Genomic DNA, 22,843 nt, shown 5'->3' with positions numbered 1-22,843 from the left:
ATATTATAAATATTAGAGTCTTAGATAGCCAATATATTCTTTTATTCTTTATTTTATCTTGTTTCAAAAAATATATAATGGTATCCAGGTTCTCTTGAAGAAAAATTATATATATATATATATATATATATATATATATATATATATATATATTGTAAAAACCAAAAGTAGTACACGAAAGGCTAAATTTATTACTATGCAGTCATGTATAGACAAGTGACTGCAAGTGACTTAAGTTGTCTCACTTATTCCTTTAGCATTTCAATTATTATAAGTTTTGGTATATATGGTTATAAAATTGCTACTAATTATAAAATTATATTGATTTTATTTAAAAATTATCAAGTCACAAACCATTTGGGTAACAAAACATTACTATAGAGTAATACACAGAATTCAAAAATATATAATTCAAATACTAAGTTACACCTATAATGACACTGAAGGTCGAAAACAATAGAACAATAAGTCAGTTAACATCTTAAACATTCTTACTTCATGAAGTTTTAAATATGACTGATTTGTAATTTCTAACATTTCCACAGTTATAATTTAAAAAATATTGTTTCAACTCATACATTTGTATTTTTTATTTTACTCTTTAATCAGTTGTGACTTCTATAGAACGTAGAATGTAAGGGTTTATAGAATCCTGATGATGCAATTAAAAATGGTATAGTAAAAATTTATTCATTTCTACAATACCAGGTTTTGTTTTTTGTTCTTATCTTCAGCTTTACTTAAGTGAGAAAATAATGAATAGTAGAAATTATCAGAAACTTAAACAGTTATCAATCTGTACTTTTTATAAAATTTAGTGCATTTATGTAAATAATATAAAGTAAATTTAAAAATAAATCTAATGAACTATATCAATCACACAATTCTTGAATTTTGTGGTGTGATTTAAAAATTAAGAAGTGTTGCAACATTTGAGGAGTTGTAATTTTAATTTATTATAGAATTGAGTTTCTATGTATATAAGTTACTAAATACATCTTTTTAAGTGCTGTTCACATCATGTATATGAACTTGCTATCAATAAAAGTCTATTTAGATTTTTAAAGTTAAGCAAATTGTGAATAATTAGAAACCTAGTTATAGAATTTCAATACATAGTTCTTGTTGAAGATAATTTGGAAGTAAGTAGGGTATTATATACCCAGATATATTCAAAGTGTAGTTCAAAATTATAATACATATATATATATGAAGTCTATAATATTTTGAAAGTAATGAATTATTTTGTTATGATTTTTACATTTGGAAAATGCTTTTTAGAGGAGAAGAATGCTTGACTTAGCGTTTACGTCTTCCCAGACCAGTCCAGAGTAAAGAAGGATCATAATGGTTTGTTCCTCTCAAAGTGGCAGGTTCAGGTGACTCTACGAAATTGCGAATTTTGTAAGAAGGCCGTTGGTTCCTCATCGCATGAAGGTATGCAGCAGTGGCAGCTGGCCTGAAGTATTGGTCTTTCTCTGCAACAAAACAAAGTCCATGCATTAAAGTGAGAGCTTTTGTTTATCTGTTGACGCAAAAACATTTATTGCCGAAAACAATTTAATTTCAAGGACAGCAGTAGTATCCTTGATTTGATTAACTTTTACTGCATAATTGTTTGGAACATGTATAGTTAATACTAGAACATGTTTAATATCGTAAAATAGTTGTTTGATTTTTAATTATTTTGTGAATCACATAAAAATTACCTTGTAAACTGAAACCAGCAAAAAAAATAACACTCTTTGGTAACTAGTAATAAAAATTAGAAACAAATCTGTCAAAAGTGAGTTGTTACAATTTAGTTACAGTTTTAACTAATCTGTGTTGTCTAGTTATACAACTGTACGTATAACAGTAAAATCTAAGTTAGTGTTGCCTGGAATATTTGATTCAAAACCAGAAATGATCAAGACTGTTAAAAAGTATAGTTTTAACTTAAAATAAAATTTACGTAAGACTGATTTGGTTTGGATAAAGAAATTGTTAACAAAAATGGAGCAGTTCAAGTTTTATAATTTAAAATTAGTTTGGGCAGAGCAATGCTGTCTCTGCTGGGATTGAAAAATAATGCATTTAATTAAGATTTACATGCAAAGAAAGCTTCATAGCAGCTCAAAATGCTGTTGTAACATGCTTTTTGATATTTTAGTAAACTAATTCATAAACATGAAACTAGAATCACTGTATATAGTAATAAACAATATGCCCTCATGCTGCTCAACTAACGCATCAAACAGTTGGGTGTGGAGCTACTACCTCATTTCCTTATAGCTTTGATTTGGCAACATCTGATTTTCACTTTTCTTGTCCACTAGAGAAGGTTTCACATGGGGAAAAAACAAGTAGCCTGTCTAAAATTTGTGGGAAATTAGCTCAAACAGCAAGATAAAGACTGCTTTGCAGGCATATCGAAGCGAATTATCATTGAGTCAAGTTCATTGTTAAAAGTAGAAAAGTTTAATTTTGAAAAAAAAAAAAATACTTTGATTTCTTCAGACCAGTTTGTTTCTTTAATTATGAAATACACACTTTATTGTAGCATACAAAGAAAATAGTTCTGTCAATGTTATCAATTGTGGTTAAGAATTATCAGTTCTTAGTTTATTAATGCTGTAAAATTTAAAGTGTTTGTATAAATATTTTTTCACTGAGTTGACTTACTTTTCAAATGGAGATCTCAGTCATTAAAATATCAATAAAATAATGATAAAAATTAAAGTTTTACTATGAATATTTACTAATCAGTATGAATTTTAAAACATTGTTCAATCATACATTTTTAAACTAAAGCCTAATAACTAATTTCATTTAATTATTTCAAATAATGACTCCTGAGCAACTTCCATTCACCGCTGTTTTTTTTAAATCTACAATTTTGGAACAAATTTTGCTGCCATGTTTCATGTTTCATGTCCACAACATCCGAAAAGATTTCACGGAATGAGACAATTAATATGCCATAATCATTAGCAATTTTTCTGATTATAATAAAACGATCATTTATAACCATTTCTTCCTCTTCATCGGTTGTTGATGTACTGGCATGTCCGGATCGATCGTCATCTTCATTATGTTCATGGCCATCTTTAAAACGTCTATAACACTTGTAAACTCATATCAGACCTCACCATAGATTTTTGTTAACACTTCCCACACTTCGTTAAATTTTATTTCACACAAAATTAAAATTCTTTAGTACATTTTTTTAATCAACAAAAATCAGGGAGTTCATGAAACACATGTAACTTTAGCAGCTGCCACTGAAAAAGTGAACAATGAATACAGCGGGATATTTTATACTTCAGAAGCATAATTACCAGCAAAAGTACAAAAAAATCTCCAATCACATGAAACTTGAAAATTTCCGTTACTTTTTGAATCTAAGAAGAAGTGGGCATAAACATCATCCACCATCTTATCTAAAGGACTACATCTATTCTTAGAGGAGAGTATCAATTTTATTAGCTGTTATTATTGTTTTATTTAGAGTCTTTTATAATGTCAATATTTATTCTGAGTTGTAATTTATTTACTTTCGTGTTATGTTACGTGCAATAAACCTAATTCAAGGTTGATTTTTAATATCTATAACAATTTGAACTGCCATGTATATTTTGGATTAATATTAGTTGCAACCATATAGTCCCTTAAAATAATCAATACAAAACATATTTCAACACCCATCTCAAAATTTGCAATGGTTTACAAACTGTAAGAACTAATCATGACATATTCTTTTCTGTTGAGGATACTACTGTATACTTAATATAGTGAAAAAGGCTTTGTGAAAATAACAGTTCAAAGCCATTACACATTGTAACTCAATGAAGTTACGTACAAGTTGAAGTAAATTTGCACACTTTTAAAACTGAGATAATTAGAGTAAAATTCTCTGACTTTAATCTCATTTCGCATTTCATTGGTATTCTTTAGAGTTTAATACCAAAATCTATATAAAACATACTGTAACAGAGGAATGTTTGAAATGAAATATGTGCACAATAGAAACTTAGAAATCTGTAATCTTCTCTTTGAAAAGATCACTGTTAACGTTCAAGAAATGTTTGGAAACTAAAAATCCACTATGTCGGTTATTTTAGCGAATGAGTTCCTATACGGCAATAACGCGACTAAGGCTTATAATCTATCTAGACGCAGAGGTTCGTGACCCTGAAGTAATACCTATCCCTAATGAGCATACAATGTGCACCCACAACCCAAATGATAAAAGTCTATGTGTAATTTACTGTGTTCCTGGTGTAAATTGAACAGTTTTATTAATTTTTATTTATTTCATTTATTTTTACTACACATATTATAATCTTCTTATAAAACTAAATGAAACTAGTGTAAATTCGATGTACTTATGAAGTAGTAAATAAATATAGTATTGTTTTAAAACCACCATTAACTTTCACATTAATGCCGTGTTTAGTCTCATTTATTTCTGCATGGTAATAAAATACAGTGTTTTATAAAATTATATAAATGCATCAAACAATAGAAACCTAGTTTCTGTACCGTAAAATGGGGTGAATAGCAACAAAACTTCCGAAAATCTTTTACAAAATGGTAGAAAGGCACAAAACTGATAATCCACCGCGGATATATTTTTTGAAGCTGCAAACCTTGAAAGTTTACAGGGAAAAATAACGTTGTTGTGTTGGCATCACTGTACTGCTGTGTATTGAAGACGACACATGTGCTTTTAATAACCTCAACAATTGAATCTTTCTAAACTTCTCATGTAAGTACCAAACTAAGTTCTTTCATACAACCAAGTAGGTTTCTTTATGTGTCTAAAACATCTATGAGATCAATTACAGGAGTTAACAAATCTATCTATTCTGAAACATGTTGTTCAATAATTTTTAGGTTATCATGTCGGATATTTTTAAATCACGGGTTGAATAGAAACAGAGAATTGTTTGTGTTTCTTTTCACCCCACGGATTACAAAATTAGATAGTAAGGTTATAAAATTATATATATATATATACAATATTTTGGTGTTATTTTAGTGCTTGTTTACTGTCTCAGTTAGTATGGAGTTATATAGTATGCTTAAAATTTAGGCTACTATGAATGTTACTAAAAGTAAACCAATTTTCAACAGGTCTAGGCCCAGGTAACCTAAATTAAATCTCAGTACCTACGGTACATATCTTTCTTTCTCGTTTTAACAACTGTGTAGTAATGTTTAACATATATTACGTATCGTACTGTACATATAACATACCCATGTGTGTATGTTTAACATATGTACGGTAACTTAAAAAACATTTTTATGTTCGATATGAAACATATGTTTCAAGCACATTTTTAAAAACAATTAGGTCTAATACAAATGTTTTTTTCCAGCATGCCGAGAAACTATATATCTCTCAACAAACATAAAAACACTCGGCTGATGAAGACTTAAAAAGGGCTCTGAGTTTAATAAATGATGGTATGAGCTTAAGAGTAGCGGCAGATTGCTCTGGCATTCATTACAGTGTGCTTTATAGACACATGAAGAAAGGTAGCGAGATGAAGAAGAAGGGGGGACAAACTGTATTGTCAGAAGAGGAAGAAAAAATTATTGTTGACAGACTAAAAAACAGTCGGTGAATGGGGTTACCGATTGATTCGATCACTCTACGGCTGTTGGTGAAAGAATATCTCGATAGGCGTGGAAAGACAGTGATTAAGTTTTAAAGACAATCTTCCAGGAAAAGATTTTGTGTATTCGTTTCTATACAACGCTACAAAGCTCAATTATCTTTCCGAAATGTGCCAAAACATCAAACGGTCTAGGGCAGCCGTAACACCTGAACTCATCAATGAGTTATTTTGATAACTTGGAAGTCGAGTTAAAGGATGTCCCTAAATCACACATTGTTAACTACGATGAAACTAACCTGTGTGGACGACCCTGGCCGAACAAAAGTAATAACAAGGAGGGGCTGCAAATATCCTGAAAGAGTAATGAACTCGACCAAAAGCGTCAACTTCTGTGATGTTTGCTGCGTCAGGTGATGGAAACCATATTACCACCATATGTGGTATATAAAGCTCAGCATCTTTACGACAGCTGGAGGGAAGGAGGTCCAGCCAACTCCCGGTATAATCGTTACTAAAAGTGGATGGTTCGATTCCTTCTGTTTTTCAGATTGGGTTGAAACTGTGGCTTTACCTTACTTTAGACGGTTTGATGGTGTGAAGTATCTCATTGGGGACAAACTTGTCCAGCCACCTGTCACTAGACTTATAAAAAAATGCAACGAGAGCAAAGTTAAGTTTATCTTTCTACCGAGCAATTCAACTCACATAACCCAACCACTAGACGTCGCATTTTTTCGACCGCTTAAGATATCAAGGCGCGCTATCCTCAAAGATTGGAAAAATGGCCAGGTAGGTACGAGGCTACTGTACCGAAAGATAAGTTCCCCAGCCTCTTAAAAAAAGTTTTTGAGACTTGCAAACCTGATAACATTATATCAGGTTTCAAAAAGTGTGGAATAATCCCCTATAAACCGCAAACCAGTTGTTGGCAATGCTTCCAGGTTATGGCGTTTTCCGATAGCGCTGCCGTGAGTTCAGCCCAGTCGTCGGCTGCCAATACACCTGGTACTGTATGTGAAACACCTATTCAAGCAATTGATTCTTGTTTCAAAGAGCTTTTGCAACAATTGAGGCAAGGTGACTCCCCAAAACCGAGGAAGAAAAGAGTGAAGGTTTCGGTAGCAGCTGGGAAGAGTGTCGGCCGTCCAAGATTTTGTTGAGATGTCTGAAGATAATCCCGAAATAGTTGACCAAGCTGGGACTAGTACCGGTACCAGTACCGGAGTTAGGAAGGCAGGCACCAAGATTACAAAAAAAAAAAAAACAAAAAAGAAGGCAACCGAACCATCATCGTCTGACAGTGACATGTCAGACTATTCTGTCCAAGACACAGACAAAGAATTAATCTTGTCATCTCCAGACGAAGAGTCAGGTGTTAGAGGAGCCCTTAAAATACGCAATTGTCATTTTCTTCCCGGAGATTTCGCTGTGGTAAAGGTCTATGGGAAAACTAAAGCCCACTTCAGACTATATGTTTGCCAAGTCAAAGATTATGAAGAAGGTGGTTACATCTGCCAGTTCTACAAAAAAACAACCTTTTGCGAGAAAATTTGCTGTTACAGATGAAGACTCTTTCGTAAGCAAAATCGATGTTGTCCGTAAACTTGGTGTTCCAATTGTTGCCCCCAAGCACATCACGTTTTAACAATACCATTAATTTTGATGATGATCTCAGTGGGACTGACATTATATTAAGTAGTAGAAGTCAATCAAAAACCTAGCTAATGTTTGCTGCTTGTTTCTTTTGTACCGGTAACTATTTTTTGTATTAATAAATTGTTTACATGAAAAAGTGCATTTAAAAATCTGTTCCCATGTTTTTTTTATATTGTAATATGGTAAAAGGTCATAAAACAGTGTGTTTCCATTCATCCCCAACACTGGGAAATAGAAATATCTAGCAAAAACAACAGATGTTTCTATTCACCCCTTTCCGTTGGGTGAATAGAAACAGTAACATTTTAATTTTTTTGGTGAAGGATATTTAAAAATAATTAATACTGCTTAATAGAAGAAGGCAAGACCGGGAAAACTGAGGTAATTTTCACTGGTTTAGCATTAAAATTTAATAACTGTTTTTTTAGCTCCAAAGTTGAAAAACTGTTGCTATTCACCCCGATTTACGGTACGCCATTATATCAGTTGATGATTCTGACCATCCAAGTAGTATGGTGAGGCCAACTGGGTCAGTGTGTGCATAGATCTAAGAGTCTATAATTTGTTATAGGCTACGGTTCTATACGGCGCTGCATAGCATCGTACAAAATTCGAGTAAAAGAGATAAATCATTCATAAAGATGAGATGTGCTGTGATCCGGGGATTAGTTGAGCGAGTTCTCAGAGTTAAAATTAGGGTTGTACCACAACTAACGCGTGCGCATGTTGGGTCTCTTTTCAAGATATTCGCAAGCTTTTAAGAAAAACAACCGCCCTTTATGTTAATACTTAATAAATAAATAAACAATAAATACAAATGCCTTCATTTATAAGCGTTACTCAGTTGCAAACTGGTTTTTAGGGCAATTCAAGTCAAATCTTAATTTTTAACTGCGTCTTTTAAATTCTAAAAAAAGAAACTGATGGAAAGAGACTTCAGGAAACCAGGGAGATCATTATACAATGTCGGCCCAAAATAGAAAGTTATATATGTTGAAGTTCCATTAATAAATTTTATCTCGAGTGGCAGCGCTACCGTCACAATCGCTCTTGATCCCTCTTCCATCGTTAGCTGGGAAGCGAACTATTAGTCCGGATGCAACCTCAGAATGAAAGATAATAAGCTAAAAATTTGCATACATCTTTATTTTGGTGGTATAAAACTTACCTCAAAAGTCTCATATTATCACGTGACCAGTCTCATATTAAGCTGATTTTCGTGACCTTTGACCTTAAATATCTTAAGTCGCGTACACGTGATTATATGAGACTTTTGAGGTAAGTTTTATACCATCAAAATAAAGATGTATGCAAATATTTAGCTTATTATTTTTCATTCCGAGGTTGCATCCTTATTTTGCCTTATTTTACTGAGTTATATAGTTACAATTATATCTACGTCACTTGCTAACCCATGAACCAAAACACGTTAGGCCTACATATATATATATTAAAATTGACTAACGTTGTTAAATATTGAAAATATAGGATTTTCAACTTTTGATTAGGTTTTGGAATGTGGATGAAGTTAATTTCTATAAATCGCTGCGATGTGCAGACATAAGCAATAGTTTTGCAGTCTTCCCCAAAACCCTTCTGTGTGACCATTGATCAAATCGCCAAGGGTAGGCGAGCGATGGGTGGACATGACTTCTAGGTAACTGAGTAGATGCGTGATAGGGGGTAATAAAGAACACACTCTTTAATGATAGTAATTGAGGGTAGTTGTAGTGAGCATCTATCCAGAAAATTCATCAAGCTTGATGAAGTACACACGTACTTGACCGTGTAACATAATGAAGTGACGTCAAGTTTGTCCGTCGGGATAGAATATTAGATAATTAAAAATTAGTGTTACGCTGTTTGCATATGTATACAGGCTATAGTAAAACAAATCAAGCTAAATGAATTAATGCTTGATTAAGATGTTTGTCTTTATAATTTAATTGCTAAGTCAACGGAATTGCGTGGTTGTGGACATATGTACTAAATGAATGGTATTTTAAGTTTTGATCTCATTTATTTGTACGATTTGTAACTTCACTGGATTCGTATTAGAATTTACAGCAAACGCTCATTATTGAAAAGCGTTGTAATGCACAGTTAAAATAATTGATACATTAAGATGAATAATGTAGTTAAATTATTAATGCATTAAGCACCAATTCGATTAATGATTCCGTCAATTTATATTAATTGCTAGTTTTATTAATTCTTATCGTGGCTTCCATCTTAATACATAATATATAATTGTTATTTTTGCACACGTAGGCTCGGATTTAATATCAATTTGTTATATTGGCATTACCGAGAAAATAATGTTTTAAAAAACATTAACTCTTTACGCAGAGAGTTAAATTAATGCACTCAAAACAAACATTGAAAGTTAAAGAATATATTTTTTTTAATAAGGAGGGGCCAACCACTTTTTGAGTATTATTATTCCCGCCTTAATGGGCCACTGGCCTGTGCGAGAATCTAACTATTATTACTTAATGGTCAATTTTTAGATATAAAGAGGATTATAGTCGATATTGTATTATGTTATATATTAATTTCAGTGTTCAGGAAAGTACATTTTTTCAACATAGAACTAGAACAAAATAAACCTCATTTACACAACAACAAAGATTAATAATATTACTATTCATATTCAATACTACAGCATACAAAGATTTAGCCACGTGGAGTAACCCTGTTAGTCAACTCGCCCGTGTCTGTGGTAATTGTTACCCGAGAGACGGGATGATAGATGTTCTCGTCACATCCAGGTCACAGGTTATCACCCCCAACTTACTACGCTATACTACTTAGCCTACATACCTCGGTCACAGGCACTGCTAACACATTTCGTGAGAAGATTTAGCCACGTGGAGTAACCCTGTAAGTCAACTTGCCCGTGTCTGTGGTAATTGTTACCCGAGAGACGGGATGATAGATGTTCTCGTCACAGCCAGGTCACAGGTTATCACCCCCAACTTACTACGCTATATACTACTTAGCCTACATACCTCGGTCACAGGCACTGCTAACACATTTCGTGAGAAGATTTAGCCACGTGGAGTAACCCTGTAAGTCAACTCGCCCGTGTCTGTGGTAATTGTTACCCGAGAGACGGGATGATAGATGTTCTCGTCACAGCCAGGTCACAGGTTATCACCCCCAACTTACTACGCTATACTACTTAGCCTACATACCTCGGTCACAGGCACTGCTAACACATTTCGTGAGAAGATTTAGCCACGTGGAGTAACCCTGTAAGTCAACTCGCCCGTGTCTGTGGTAATTGTTACCCGAGAGACGGGATGATAGATGTTCTCGTCACAGCCAGGTCACAGGTTATCACCCCCAACTTACTACGCTATACTACTTAGCCTACTTACCTCAGTCACAGGCACTGCTAACACATTTCCATCGCGAGAAGATTTAGCCACGTGGAGTAACCCTGTAAGTCAACTCGCCCGTGTCTGTGGTAATTGTTACCCGAGAGACGGGATGATAGATATTCTCGTCACATCCAGGTCACAGGTTATCACCCCCCAACTTACTACGCTATACTACTTAGCCTACATACCTCGGTCACAGGCACTGCTAACACATTTCGTGAGAAGGTTTAGCCACGTGGAGTAAACCTGTAAGTCAACTCGCCCGTGTCTGTGGTAATTGTTACCGGAGAGACGGGATGATAGATGTTCTCGTCACAGCCAGGTCACAGGTTATCACCCCCAACTTACTACGCTATACTACTTAGCCTACTTACCTCAGTCACAGGCACTGCTAACACATTTCCATCGTGAGAAGATTTAGCCACGTGGAGTAACCCTGTAAGTCAACTTGCCCGTGTCTGTGGTAATTGTTACCCGAGAGACGGGATGATAGATGTTCTCGTCACAGCCAGGTCACAGGTTATCACCCCCCAACTTACTACGCTATACTACTTAGCCTACATACCTCAGTCACAGGCACTGCTAACACATTTCCATCGTGAGAAGATTTAGCCACGTGGAGTAACCCTGTAAGTCAACTTGCCCGTGTCTGTGGTAATTGTTACCCGAGAGACGGGATGATAGATGTTCTCGTCACAGCCAGGTCACAGGTTATCACCCCCAACTTACTACGCTATACTACTTAGCCTACTTACCTCAGTCACAGGCACTGCTAACAGATTTCCATCGCGAGAAGATTTAGCCACGTGGAGTAACCCTGTAACTCAACTCGCCCGTGTCTGTGGTAATTGTTACCCGAGAGACGGGATGATAGATATTCTCGTCACAGCCATGTCACAGGTTATCACCCCCAACTTACTACGCTATACTACTTAGCCTACTTACCTCAGTCACAGGCACTGCTAACACATTTCCATCGTGAGAAGATTTAGCCACGTGGAGTAACCCTGTAAGTCAACTTGCCCGTGTCTGTGGTAGGCCTAATTGTTACCCGAGAGACGGGATGATAGATGTTCTCGTCACAGCCAGGTCACAGGTTATCACCCCCAACTTACTACGCTATACTACTTAGCCTACTTACCTCAGTCACAGGCACTGCTAACACATTTCGTGAGAAGGTTTAGCCACGTGGAGTAACCCTGTAAGTCAACTCGCCCGTGTCTGTGGTAATTGTTACCCGAGAGACGGGATGATAGATATTCTCGTCACAGCCAGGTCACAGGTTATCACCCCCAACTTACTGTGCTATACTACTTAGCCTACTTTGCTTAGTTAGAGGAAATTATATCACATTTCCCTCGGTAGAAGTTGTATCAGATTTTAGAATATTCCCTATCGCTCGCTTGTACATAATGTATTTTTGTATACTGATAATTGGACATTGGTGTACATACAGTCGAGCAAATGAGAGACGGCATAGAATCGCGGTACTTTGGTTGTCTCAGTTTTATGTGCCAAATTTTCGGTCAAAATTGATAGATAGGTGGGAAATTTAGTATGACTCATAGCATGACATTTTACATTTGCTGAACAACCTACTTTACATTGCTTTTGTTAAAAAAATAGTCTTATGAAGCCATGTAGGATTCCAGTTGATCCATTTAAATTCTTGAATGTTAGATAAATGGTCAGATTTAAAGAAAATTTGAAGAGTACTTCGAAATTATACCCCAAAGTGCGTTTTCAGTAAAAATGTTTTACTATTTACATAAAATAACATACAGAAGTTTGTCGACAAAGTTGGTGTATACACAAAGTCCAGCGAGATCGAAATGCTTCAGGGCACACAGAGCTGCCTTCTTATCGAAAGAACCTGACAGTGACAGTCAGAGAACATTTTAAAATTACAGGGATTGAAATGATGTTTCTTTCTATGTTGGGAGTGATCATAGAATATCTCAGAAATAATAGATTTATCCAACTGAACTTTGCATTGTTCATTTTCAGTCAGAGTAAACTCTAATGGAATGTGTAACCACTTTCTTTCCCAATTGGACCTCTCTTACAGATACTTAAGACTGTTATTGGAACTCGCTTCCACGTTATTTATTTTATTCACACTGATGTTTCTATCCTGCCCATTTGTATGACACTCATATGTACTAATAGATCATGTTTTAACCACTTCGTACAGAAGTTCCTCACAAATGTCATTAACACTAAGTTGTGAGTTTGTTTTGTCCTGGTTCTGAAAACCGTTATCTGCAATGGACAACAGCCGGGATGAAGCAGTCAAATCCAGTCCACAGTTGACAACTACTAGTTCTCGGTAGAAAGGAGTCAAATAACAAGTAATAACAAATAACAGAGAAGGCAACCAAAACTACTGGAATAAGTTTGACATTCTTCATTACTAATATTTTATGACTTTTTAATTGCAGATAATATGAATTCCTAAATGTTCATTTGTCTTTTTATATTGTGTATATAAATTATGTGTATCAAAAGTGTGTATACCAAGCAAATACTCTTTTATTTCACATCAAAAAAATTATGAAATTTGTAACTCAGTTAATCCAAATTTTGATAACACGAATAATAAAAGTGTTGGATCTCTTTAAATGTTATATTTAGTAATTACTAATAGTTCTGATATTGCGATTTGTGATGTGTCAAAGAAATACTTTCAAAAAAGAATTTCTTGGACTATTTGAAACGAGCAAAATAAATAAAGTAAATCAATTGGGAATAAAAGTCGTTTTGTTGTTGTCATACTTTTAATTTATCCGTTCAAACTTTGAATTATCAAATTTATTTTTAATGTTCAAAGATATTGTGAGAATACATTTTTTTATATTGAAGTGTAGCTTTAAAATAGCAACGTATTGTTTTAGGGGTTTCAGTTTTTTAACGAGTGCTCTTAGACTAATTAATTGTGTTGAACACTGAGTGTATTTGGGAACGCTGACTCTTATGGTGTATTGTAGTAGCCAACAATACTGAACTGCATTTAAACAAACTTCACTTCAGGAATTCCCCCTACATCCTCATATATTAGTATCTCCTTCACTGGATGCCTCTGTTTAGTTGGGTACCGCGTTTGTGACAAATGGCACTTGCACCTTCTAACCGCTCACAATCAAAATGGACAGTTCAAGCGTAAAGAATTTTAAATGATGCTATTAAGAAATAAGAAGCTTAAAAACGTGATTTTGACGAGACAAGCAGTTCGTTTAGTCCATGTAATCTTCTGCAATTAGAAAACAATAGATCTCATCTAATTCACTTGCATTGTCAGTTGTTTACCAGTCTTCTGAATAGGGGAAGTGAGACATTGTTTCAGACTTGAAATACCCGGCATCAAAAATTGTAAAAGGCATTTTATTTAGTTTTAATATTCCATGTCCAACTATATTTTAGAAACTCTAGGAATTTTAATAATTTCAAAGGTAAATTTAAGGTTTTATATTTGTAACCGAGAACTTGTTTGTATTAAATGTGCATTATAAATGAACTACTTTATGGGATGGTTACTTTACGTAATGGTTGCACACAAAATCAGCTTATTCATTATTGAAACATTTTATTATGTAACTAACATAAATAACTTGGATCATCTTATTTCAAAGAAAAATATCTGCAACCAATTAAAATTAGAATTATATTTCCTCTAATTTAAGAAACGTAGATTGAAAGCCACGTGCACGATAGTTGGTTTATCGTTGAATTAATCAAAGCGAAGTTCAAAGAGTAAAGGAAATTATTCAGTATCTCAGTGTAACAATTTTCCGATAAGGATCTGTTTGTGCATTATAGATGCAATAAAAGAGAGCAAACTAAATCTTAAATAAATTCATAATTTCAATTCATCAGATTTCTTTCACTATGAAATAAAGTCCTGGTGCTTTCCAGCGACGTACGTTCAATTTACAAAAACTCAAAAACCCATCTATAGACCAGTTTCAATGAAAGCCTTACAGATGAATGGACAAGCCAGCAGATCCACAGCAATACGTGATTAATCAACCTAGTGACGGTGCTGATGACTGATGAGGAAGCCGCTGATAGTGACCACTGACGCGCCAATCAGCGTCCTGCTGGTAGCTGATGGGCTCAATGGCCGTGACGTCATGTCATCAATCACAAGCCGGTGACATCACCACCTTACACACGGTTACAGGAAGTTGTAAAAGGGTCACATTGAGCTTTTTATATCTCTGATGGTTCAGAAATAGGCTACAACTTCGATGAAAGCAATTGACACATCAGACTATTTATATAAAATACCTAAGCCGTTTACAGCTATGGATACCTGACCTTTATGATTGGACTGGTAAGGCATGGGTTGTGCCGATGAATGAATTTTAATTAATAGGAAGACAATGCCGGGAGTTATATACACCGGCAATCATTAACAGCCCTGGGCAACTTCAAGTTCAAGAGAAACTAATGAAAAATCTTGACGGACACACACGCACGCGCGCACGCACACACACACACGCACACACACGCACACGCACACACGCACACACACACACACGCGCGCGCGCGCGCACGCACGTACGCACGCACGTCGTTTCTGTGCTTGTTTGATCTATCTTGTGATATAAATATTATAGAAGGTCTTTGGGTATATAGAAGGATATGGGTTTTTATTTTTTAAGGTTTCTATATAAAAAATAATAATAGACTTATATGCGATTGCAGTAAATCTGAGAGAGTTTGATTGAATTTACACCCTCAAATGTTTCAAGTTATTGGCAGTTCTAGTCAGTTCATCTAACGTATTTATACCAATCAATAAATGCTCTAATTTTTTAAACACACGAACAATAAAATTAAAAACTATATAATAAAATCTGTATTTTTGGACTAATTTTTACTATTTTGTTAAAAGTGGCACTATTGAGGAAAACACGTTTACTATCAGATGAGCATTATGAATAATACCAGGAGAATATTTTTAAAGACTGATTTATCTTGTATTTAGTTTACAGTTATGGTTTAGATGACCGTAGATGTGAACTTTCACAACTGATATTTAGTGAATTGTACTGTTGCCACTTTCAAAGGGATTTTCCACTAGGACATACCTCAATCTTCTGTAACATATTATGTTTCAGAGCAACCAAATTTATTTATGTATGTCATTTGAGAATGAGTTTGTTTAATAGATCAGTAGTTATAAATTAATTGTTTCTGAATTTTTATTTTTTATATTTTCTGAGATTAATTAACAATCTCCTAAAATGCGCGACGTGAGAGTTCTAAAAAGGCTAAGAAAAGGTGAAAAATAAATCAAAATTACAATAAGAGCCGCCAGGTAACTGTAAAGATAGTCAGCAACGCCAGTGTATCGAGTAAACTAACAAAGTCCAACAAGAATGATTGAATGTACACACTTTTAAGAATGGCTGGAGTATTGATGAGAGCTATTTGTGTGAGCGGCAAACAAGCCACAGTAATGTCTTACTCATCTCCGGCCTATCTCCTCTGTTGTGCTGGCATTCGCTTGCTGCGCTCAGATATCTTTACTTCAGAATCTCTGTGGTTCACGTGGCGAAATAATTCACCAGACTGTATTGAAAGACAATAAACTAACCCTTTTATTTATCAACATAGAAATACTTCTTTTTATATGATATAGATTTTATATTTCTATACGTTAACACATAAAACAAGTAATTCATTATATAAATAAATATTTTTAATATAGTACGTATAGTGCGGATAGATAGATTTATGAATGGATGGGAAGGCAATAACTTTAAACAGTTGCATCATTGAAGTCACCTACACTAAAATGACGTAATTACTTTGGGCGCTCTTCAGTATCATAATACGTCATGTACATTGAGATATACGAATACCTAATATTTGAGAAACATTTCTTGTTGAGGCATGAGGATATTTTACAACGGACTGTAAAACGTGAAGTGACAATGCTTAATTTGTAGCCGATTTTGGTTGTCCAAGTTTGGGGCGGTCTTTAACGCCGCCTGTTTCCTGGAAACGTTGGATTGTTTTTTGAACTCCTTAATCTCACCCGGTTACCGTAGCCTCACACCTCAAGATTATAATACACTCTTGTTCACTTAAACACTACATTTCAACGTAAATTATCACAAAAACACGTATTAACTTTGTTGAGAACTGAACATGATACTTAATTTCCTCAAAACCGATGAGATAAGGAATGACTGCCCTGTAGCAGGTAATTACTGTAGAACAGGATTGTGTTGGTAACGAAAGTGGTTGTCTATTGAAGTTATTTACCTACTGAATGTGGGTGTTCATGTTTTGCCTCATTTAGTTTTGAATTAATTTCAATGAGCTGCCATTTTTTACTGGGTTGAAATTTAATAGAAAGCTCTAGTTTCCACGGTTCTTCTTCTTGGGACTTATTTAATAACACTTATCCCAATCGATAACCTGCATCTAAATCAGGAGTTCAAAAAACTATCCAACTTTTCGGAAACAGGCAGCGTTAAAGCCCAATCCAAACCTGAACAACCAAAATCGGGTTCAAACGAAGCATTGCCACTTGACGTTTTACAGTCTGTTGTAGAAGATCCTCATACCTAAAAAAATGTTACAAAATAGTATGTACTGTATTCCACTGTTTTTCTTCTTTTATAATGAGGAGTCACTTAATGGTTCATTACATTTAAACATTTTTAGCCGCCCCAATCCCATTTTGGGGAAATGGGCAAAGTTGTAACAGTGACTAAAAAGTTCACTTCTATTTCCTAGAAGGGTGTCCCGAGTTCCATCCCTCCATTTTTACAAAAAAAAAAGAAAAAAACTAAACAGAGTGTATGCATACTTTTAACTCACACTGTATAACTCAGTATCCAAAGATCAGATCCAGTCTTACCACTCGCCATCGACATTTGTCGAACGTCTTGATTTATTTTTATCAATCCTAAGTAAATTTTATCAAACAAAAAAGAACCTGAATAATTTATAAAGTACGTAAATTCGGATTACATACATATATATTTCAATTGGAAATAAAATAAGAGTGCATGTTTTAAACAGGTTGTTCAATAACCTTTTTTTAACTTTAAAATCAGTCATTTTCCTAGCATAGTAAATGGTTTAATCCTTTAATACTTAAATACATTAAATCATATAAATAATGCTACAATGTTTAATAATATAAAACAAACTCTACTTCCTAAGCTAAAGTTTGTTTAATGCATGCGCCAGAAAACGTAATGAATAAAAAGCAAATCTAATAAATAAAAAGCATTGCTACGTAATTAAATGTTAAATTAAAAATATCTTTTTATTTCTAGTATTTTATAGTTTGTTTTGCAGATTATTGGGATTTTGTTTTTCTTAGATAAATAATTATTTAATTGTAATCCGTCGAAGAAAAACTATAATTTTCAATGTGGTTGTCGGAACAGTTTTTTTGCTATAAATTATCGCATTAAAATATTTCCTATAGTAAATTTTCATGAATTTTGAATAAGAATTTTACAGTCTACTATAGCAGAGCATTTTAAGTCTACTAACGGAAATAAATGTATAGTAACTTTTATCAGCGACTAGTTGTGTAAACAAGCAGTTCTACGCTAAGCGAATTAGCTAGAGGAAGTTATATTGGGATACAGAACTTGCACATTCAGTACTTACATACACGAGCTTTAGAACCTATGTATATTTACTTGTGTAAAAGGAAATTCCCGTAATTCGATTCCGTCTCTTGCGTCCCCAAACACCTAAAACACACGTTTAAAAATAAACTGTAATTTATTCCGAGTCAATTTGTGATGGCGTTTGGTGCTGTCAGATTAGTGTTTAAACCCAAAGTGTATTAAGAGATGAAAATTATTTGTGTTTTATTATTAGTTAGTTATAAGTTTTAGACCTGTACAAATATTTATTATTCTAACAATTTTAATCCTTTAACACTTTATATGTTTATAAAGTTAAACCTAATTATTCTTGTGTTTGTATTGCAAATAAATATTACAATTTAATCATTATTGACGTTCGAATGTTTAGTTCGATGTAGTATTTTTTATAGATGTTAAATACAACAATGTTTTAAATTATACGATTCAAAGAAGACGATTATAAAAAAGAACACGTATTACTACAATACTTGAATGGTTTCCAGACGTTTCTCGTCATTTTGGAAAAGAAACAAAAGTTGGCATCCATAAGATGTTTTATGGGGATCCTTATCGTGTGGCTTTTAGAATAAATGTGGTAATCTGAATGTCAGTAGAACTACTGATTACGTACCTAGAGGTTATTTATACACTACTGTTGGTTAAGTAACTATAAGCTACTGCTACGGGCTTTACTAAATTGAAGATACAGTTATACAAACGTGTTATTTAACGTTGTGATGACGTGTACACCGTAATCATATACGTTTTTAATATTATGAAATGTTTGCTCAAATACAAATATTGTATTCAAGTTTAAGCCTTTCTGTAATTTGTTTAGCTTTCAAACCTGAAAATAGTATACTTCTTGGAGTTTTCCAATTCTTTAAGGATATTAATGAAACTAAAATAATGATATTGATCAGATTTTTGATAGTGACACCTCACTTTAATAAACCGACACAACGGTATATCAAAGAACCAGATAGAAAGTAACGAAAGAGTTATCGTACAGACGGACATACTGCCCTTTGACCTTTTTACCCCAAAATCAATACAGATATTCCTTTGTGAAGATAAAAGTACGTACGAAATTTCATGCCTTTTGGAGCTTCCTATCAATGATTATGTCCGCACAGATGCAGCCGGGTAGATTGATGAATAGATATACCTATGGATTGTCCTTTGACCATTTGATCCCAAAATCTGTTCTTCTTCTTCAAAATTATTTTGGTACATGTGGACCAAGAGTCTATGTATCAAGTTTCAGGTCTCTCTGACCTTTCTAGCAAGAGTTATAGCACAGACTGGTAGACGGACAAACAATCTCACGGTTTTAAGAATGTTCTGTTAGGTCCTTAATACATTGTAACAATACAGTTTTAAAAGAAACTAAGAGCAGTCATAAGTGAAGACGAGTTTAATATACCTCCTTAGATATCTTCGTCTTGTTATAATTGTTCCATTTGAGTCCTTAGGAGAACCATGGTAAAAAATAATTATTTAGGTTTATTTGAAGTAACGCCTATATCACAGTTACTACTTTGTCAGAAATTATTTGTATACCTTAGTTACAATAGATAGCGGTTTAATACGTGGCTAATTACAAAAATAAAATTGGGGATTTACAACAGTTTCATAATTATTTTTACCTGTCGCGCTGTATTTATGTGTCGCCTGTAATCATGAGAAAATGAGAGAAAACCCAGAAAATTTACCAGCAAAAAGCTTTATGTTGCCAATTAATTCAATTGGGTACAAAAAAGGAAATATAACTTTACGCTAGCTGTCAGCAGCACGCTGGTGACTAAATAAATAAGTCTGTTTGGCGGAGCATGTTATTTTCGGTTCACAACCAGCAACGGTTTTGGTAAGCTGAACGTTTTGTGCATTAAATTTAACTTTCCATCGTCAATGAAAATAAAACACATTAGGATTACCTGGAGGTGGAGCAGACTTTCCCATGAGAGCATCTCGTTCCTCTGGCGGTAGAGTCTCTAGACTGTCCAAATTGGTCCTCAGGTTGTCGAAGAACTGCTGCATGTCACTCAACACTCCTGTCGACAGACCTACAACATATTAGCATCTCCACTGTCTACCCTTTTGTTCTACTATATCAAAAATTTTTGTAGCTGACTCGCCAAGTTATCGAGAAATCTTGCATCTCACTCAACACTCCTGTTGACAGACCTAAAAGATATTTGCGTCTCTACTTGGACAACCATCTTACAATACTTTGGTGGCTGGGTCAGCAGGACGTAAAACACAACATTACAGCTGTATACAGTAAAATGTTAGATTATCTGTGAAATACTTGCACTGCATATTGATTTGTAAATAATACCAATTGACACTTTAAAACATTACCAGCACTAACAATATTTTCTAAGTTTTCCACATAACGTCACCCTCCACAACTGAGTAGAATATTAGCTACGCTATATAGGTAGTCATTTTTAAATGTTAAAGATCTTAATTTTACAAAAAGATTTAGAAGGTTTCGTGAGGTTTCGTGTTTTAGTTTTATGAGTGTAAATTCCAAATATATTTTAAATATCCCGTTTTTAAATCTCGAAATTAAAGATAGTTCTTAAACAACTGAAGTACTAGGCACCTCAACAATTCCATGATCCCAAACCGGTATAAGCACTCTAAACTGATATTTGGGCTGTCGACTTTATCCTTTTTATAAACTTTAGAGGTTTATAGAAATTAGATATATGTTTTCGGTTATTTATTAAATACAAATCGAGTAGTTTGTAGACGACTCGATGAATTTCGTTCATCGTAGGTGTCTGTCATCGACAATTATTATATACCAGTATATTGGAAGATCTGTATAGTTCTTCTAAACTGCACTGCGGCAAACGTTAACTTTAATATCTAATTTAATAATATAACATATTATCTAATTTCTATAAATCTCTTGGCAGCTAGATTGGCTCCCAGTGCTTGGTGAGTTAGTTTGATTAAATTGTCTCTAGCTTGCTCCAGCCGTTGGCCAACTCCGAGGAGCCACAAGAATGTGCAACAACATGACGTAATTGACACAACAATGCGCAACAACATGACGTAATTGACGTGTTGTTTTCATGAACGATACCTTTAACTGCTGATACAAGAGATAAGAACATATCGATCGAATCCCTCCGTAGTATTACAGTAAATCGTAATATTTTCAACTGGGATAGTAGGACTTTTTAACACAATTGTAAATAACTGCCACATCACTTTTAAACCGTAGTCATTCAAAATGCTTTTCTCTCGCTCCTAAACATCCCGTAGACTAGTCCCGGGAACCATTAGTAGTAACAATTTTCTTAAATATTACCACTGCTTATTGAAATACAGACTTATTTTATATGTTCTTTTGAGTACATTGTCACTAAAACCCATCTATAAAAATTAATTATAAACACTTCTTGATCAAAGTTAGGTAATAATTTCTTTAATAATTACTACCATCAGGCAAGTATTATTTTGTTGAGCACAATGTTATCAGGCAAGTATTATTTTGTTGAGCACAATGTTATGGCATCGATAGAAGAGAATGGTAATAATTACTTTAAGTACTTCAAATGTGAACAAATATTGCCTTTTTAATAAAAAATGGCCTTTCCTTGTCTCTCGGAATCGATTAGTATGCTCAAAAGTTCAAGCAATTATTGCGTGGATACGGAGACAAACTAACAAACCGAAAAACCTACGGGAGAAGGCGCGCTTATGTTCATATAATTACAGTTTAAGTACTATTCAAGGTGAATACACACACACTTCCGGTGGACGTGGACGTTTCGTGTTAAAATGCACATCGCACTCTTAACTGTTAATCCACTCCAAAGTTTTATAATTGCCTTGTTTTACAAGAATGAGGGTAGGGTCACGTTCCTACCTTATCTGATCTAGTAATGCCTCCGGGGGAATGTGGAGGCAGCACCTTTGCTTTTGGCTACTGATGACGACGAAATAAAAACACCCCTCAATAGTGTGCCCGTTACATAACAGAATAAAACTGTGGAGGGTCTAATCACAAATGCATAATAAAGCGGTTAAATATTAGAACGTATACAACAATACTATAGAACAGTTTTGCGTGGTTTGGTGTGACCTACAAAATGTTTTTTCAGTCTTACTATCGTAATATTGTTGAGCATTATTGGATCGTTTATATTATACTATAGCATTTCTTAAACAATTTCCTATACAAACACAATGATATGAAAGTACACTCTGATGTATTACTGATAGACAAAATCGCAAGAGATGTTTTTAATTAGTGCGGGGCAGCACCGGAAGTGCTCTTGAAGCCCGCGCTATTGGCTAGAGGCATTTCTGTTGTGTGTGATGAAATTAAACGCAAACTTTTTTATTTCATTGACCATTTAATCAATTCAGGTAATAGAAGCTACTTTGAAATCGGTGTGTTTGTATAAAACATTGTTTAATAAATGCTATAGTACAATAGAAAAGATATCATTTGCACAATGTTCACCAGCGACCTCGCCCTCTGACGTTTTAACAGCCTTATAGCCTTGGGGGTTGTTGGATATTAGCGCAACATCTACTGGTG

General features: G+C 34.3%; 1 protein-coding gene across 5 annotated transcripts in view; it reads right to left on the bottom strand.

The window, feature by feature from the left end:
- Window positions 1-308: 308 nt before the first annotated feature.
- Window positions 309-22,843, bottom strand: part of LOC124354999 — a 146,440-nt gene continuing 123,905 nt past the window's right edge. For 2 of the 5 annotated variants that reach the window (XM_046805858.1, XM_046805860.1), the window contains exons 3-5: window positions 20,214-20,330; window positions 18,325-18,378; window positions 309-1,478 (exon numbers count right to left, since the gene is read on the bottom strand). In XM_046805858.1, coding sequence (XP_046661814.1) covers window positions 1,300-1,478; window positions 18,325-18,378; window positions 20,214-20,330 — 350 coding nt within the window. In that variant the 3' untranslated portion in view covers window positions 309-1,299. Of the gene's footprint in view, window positions 1,479-18,324; window positions 18,379-20,213; window positions 20,343-22,843 lie in introns of all 5 variants that reach the window. The other 3 variants (XM_046805861.1, XM_046805862.1, XM_046805859.1) reach the window with 2 other exon arrangements.

Source organism: Homalodisca vitripennis, chromosome 2 (assembly GCF_021130785.1).
Source record: "Homalodisca vitripennis isolate AUS2020 chromosome 2, UT_GWSS_2.1, whole genome shotgun sequence".
Lineage (NCBI taxonomy): Eukaryota > Metazoa > Arthropoda > Insecta > Hemiptera > Cicadellidae > Homalodisca > Homalodisca vitripennis.
This window is presented reverse-complemented; position numbering and strand designations above follow the sequence as displayed.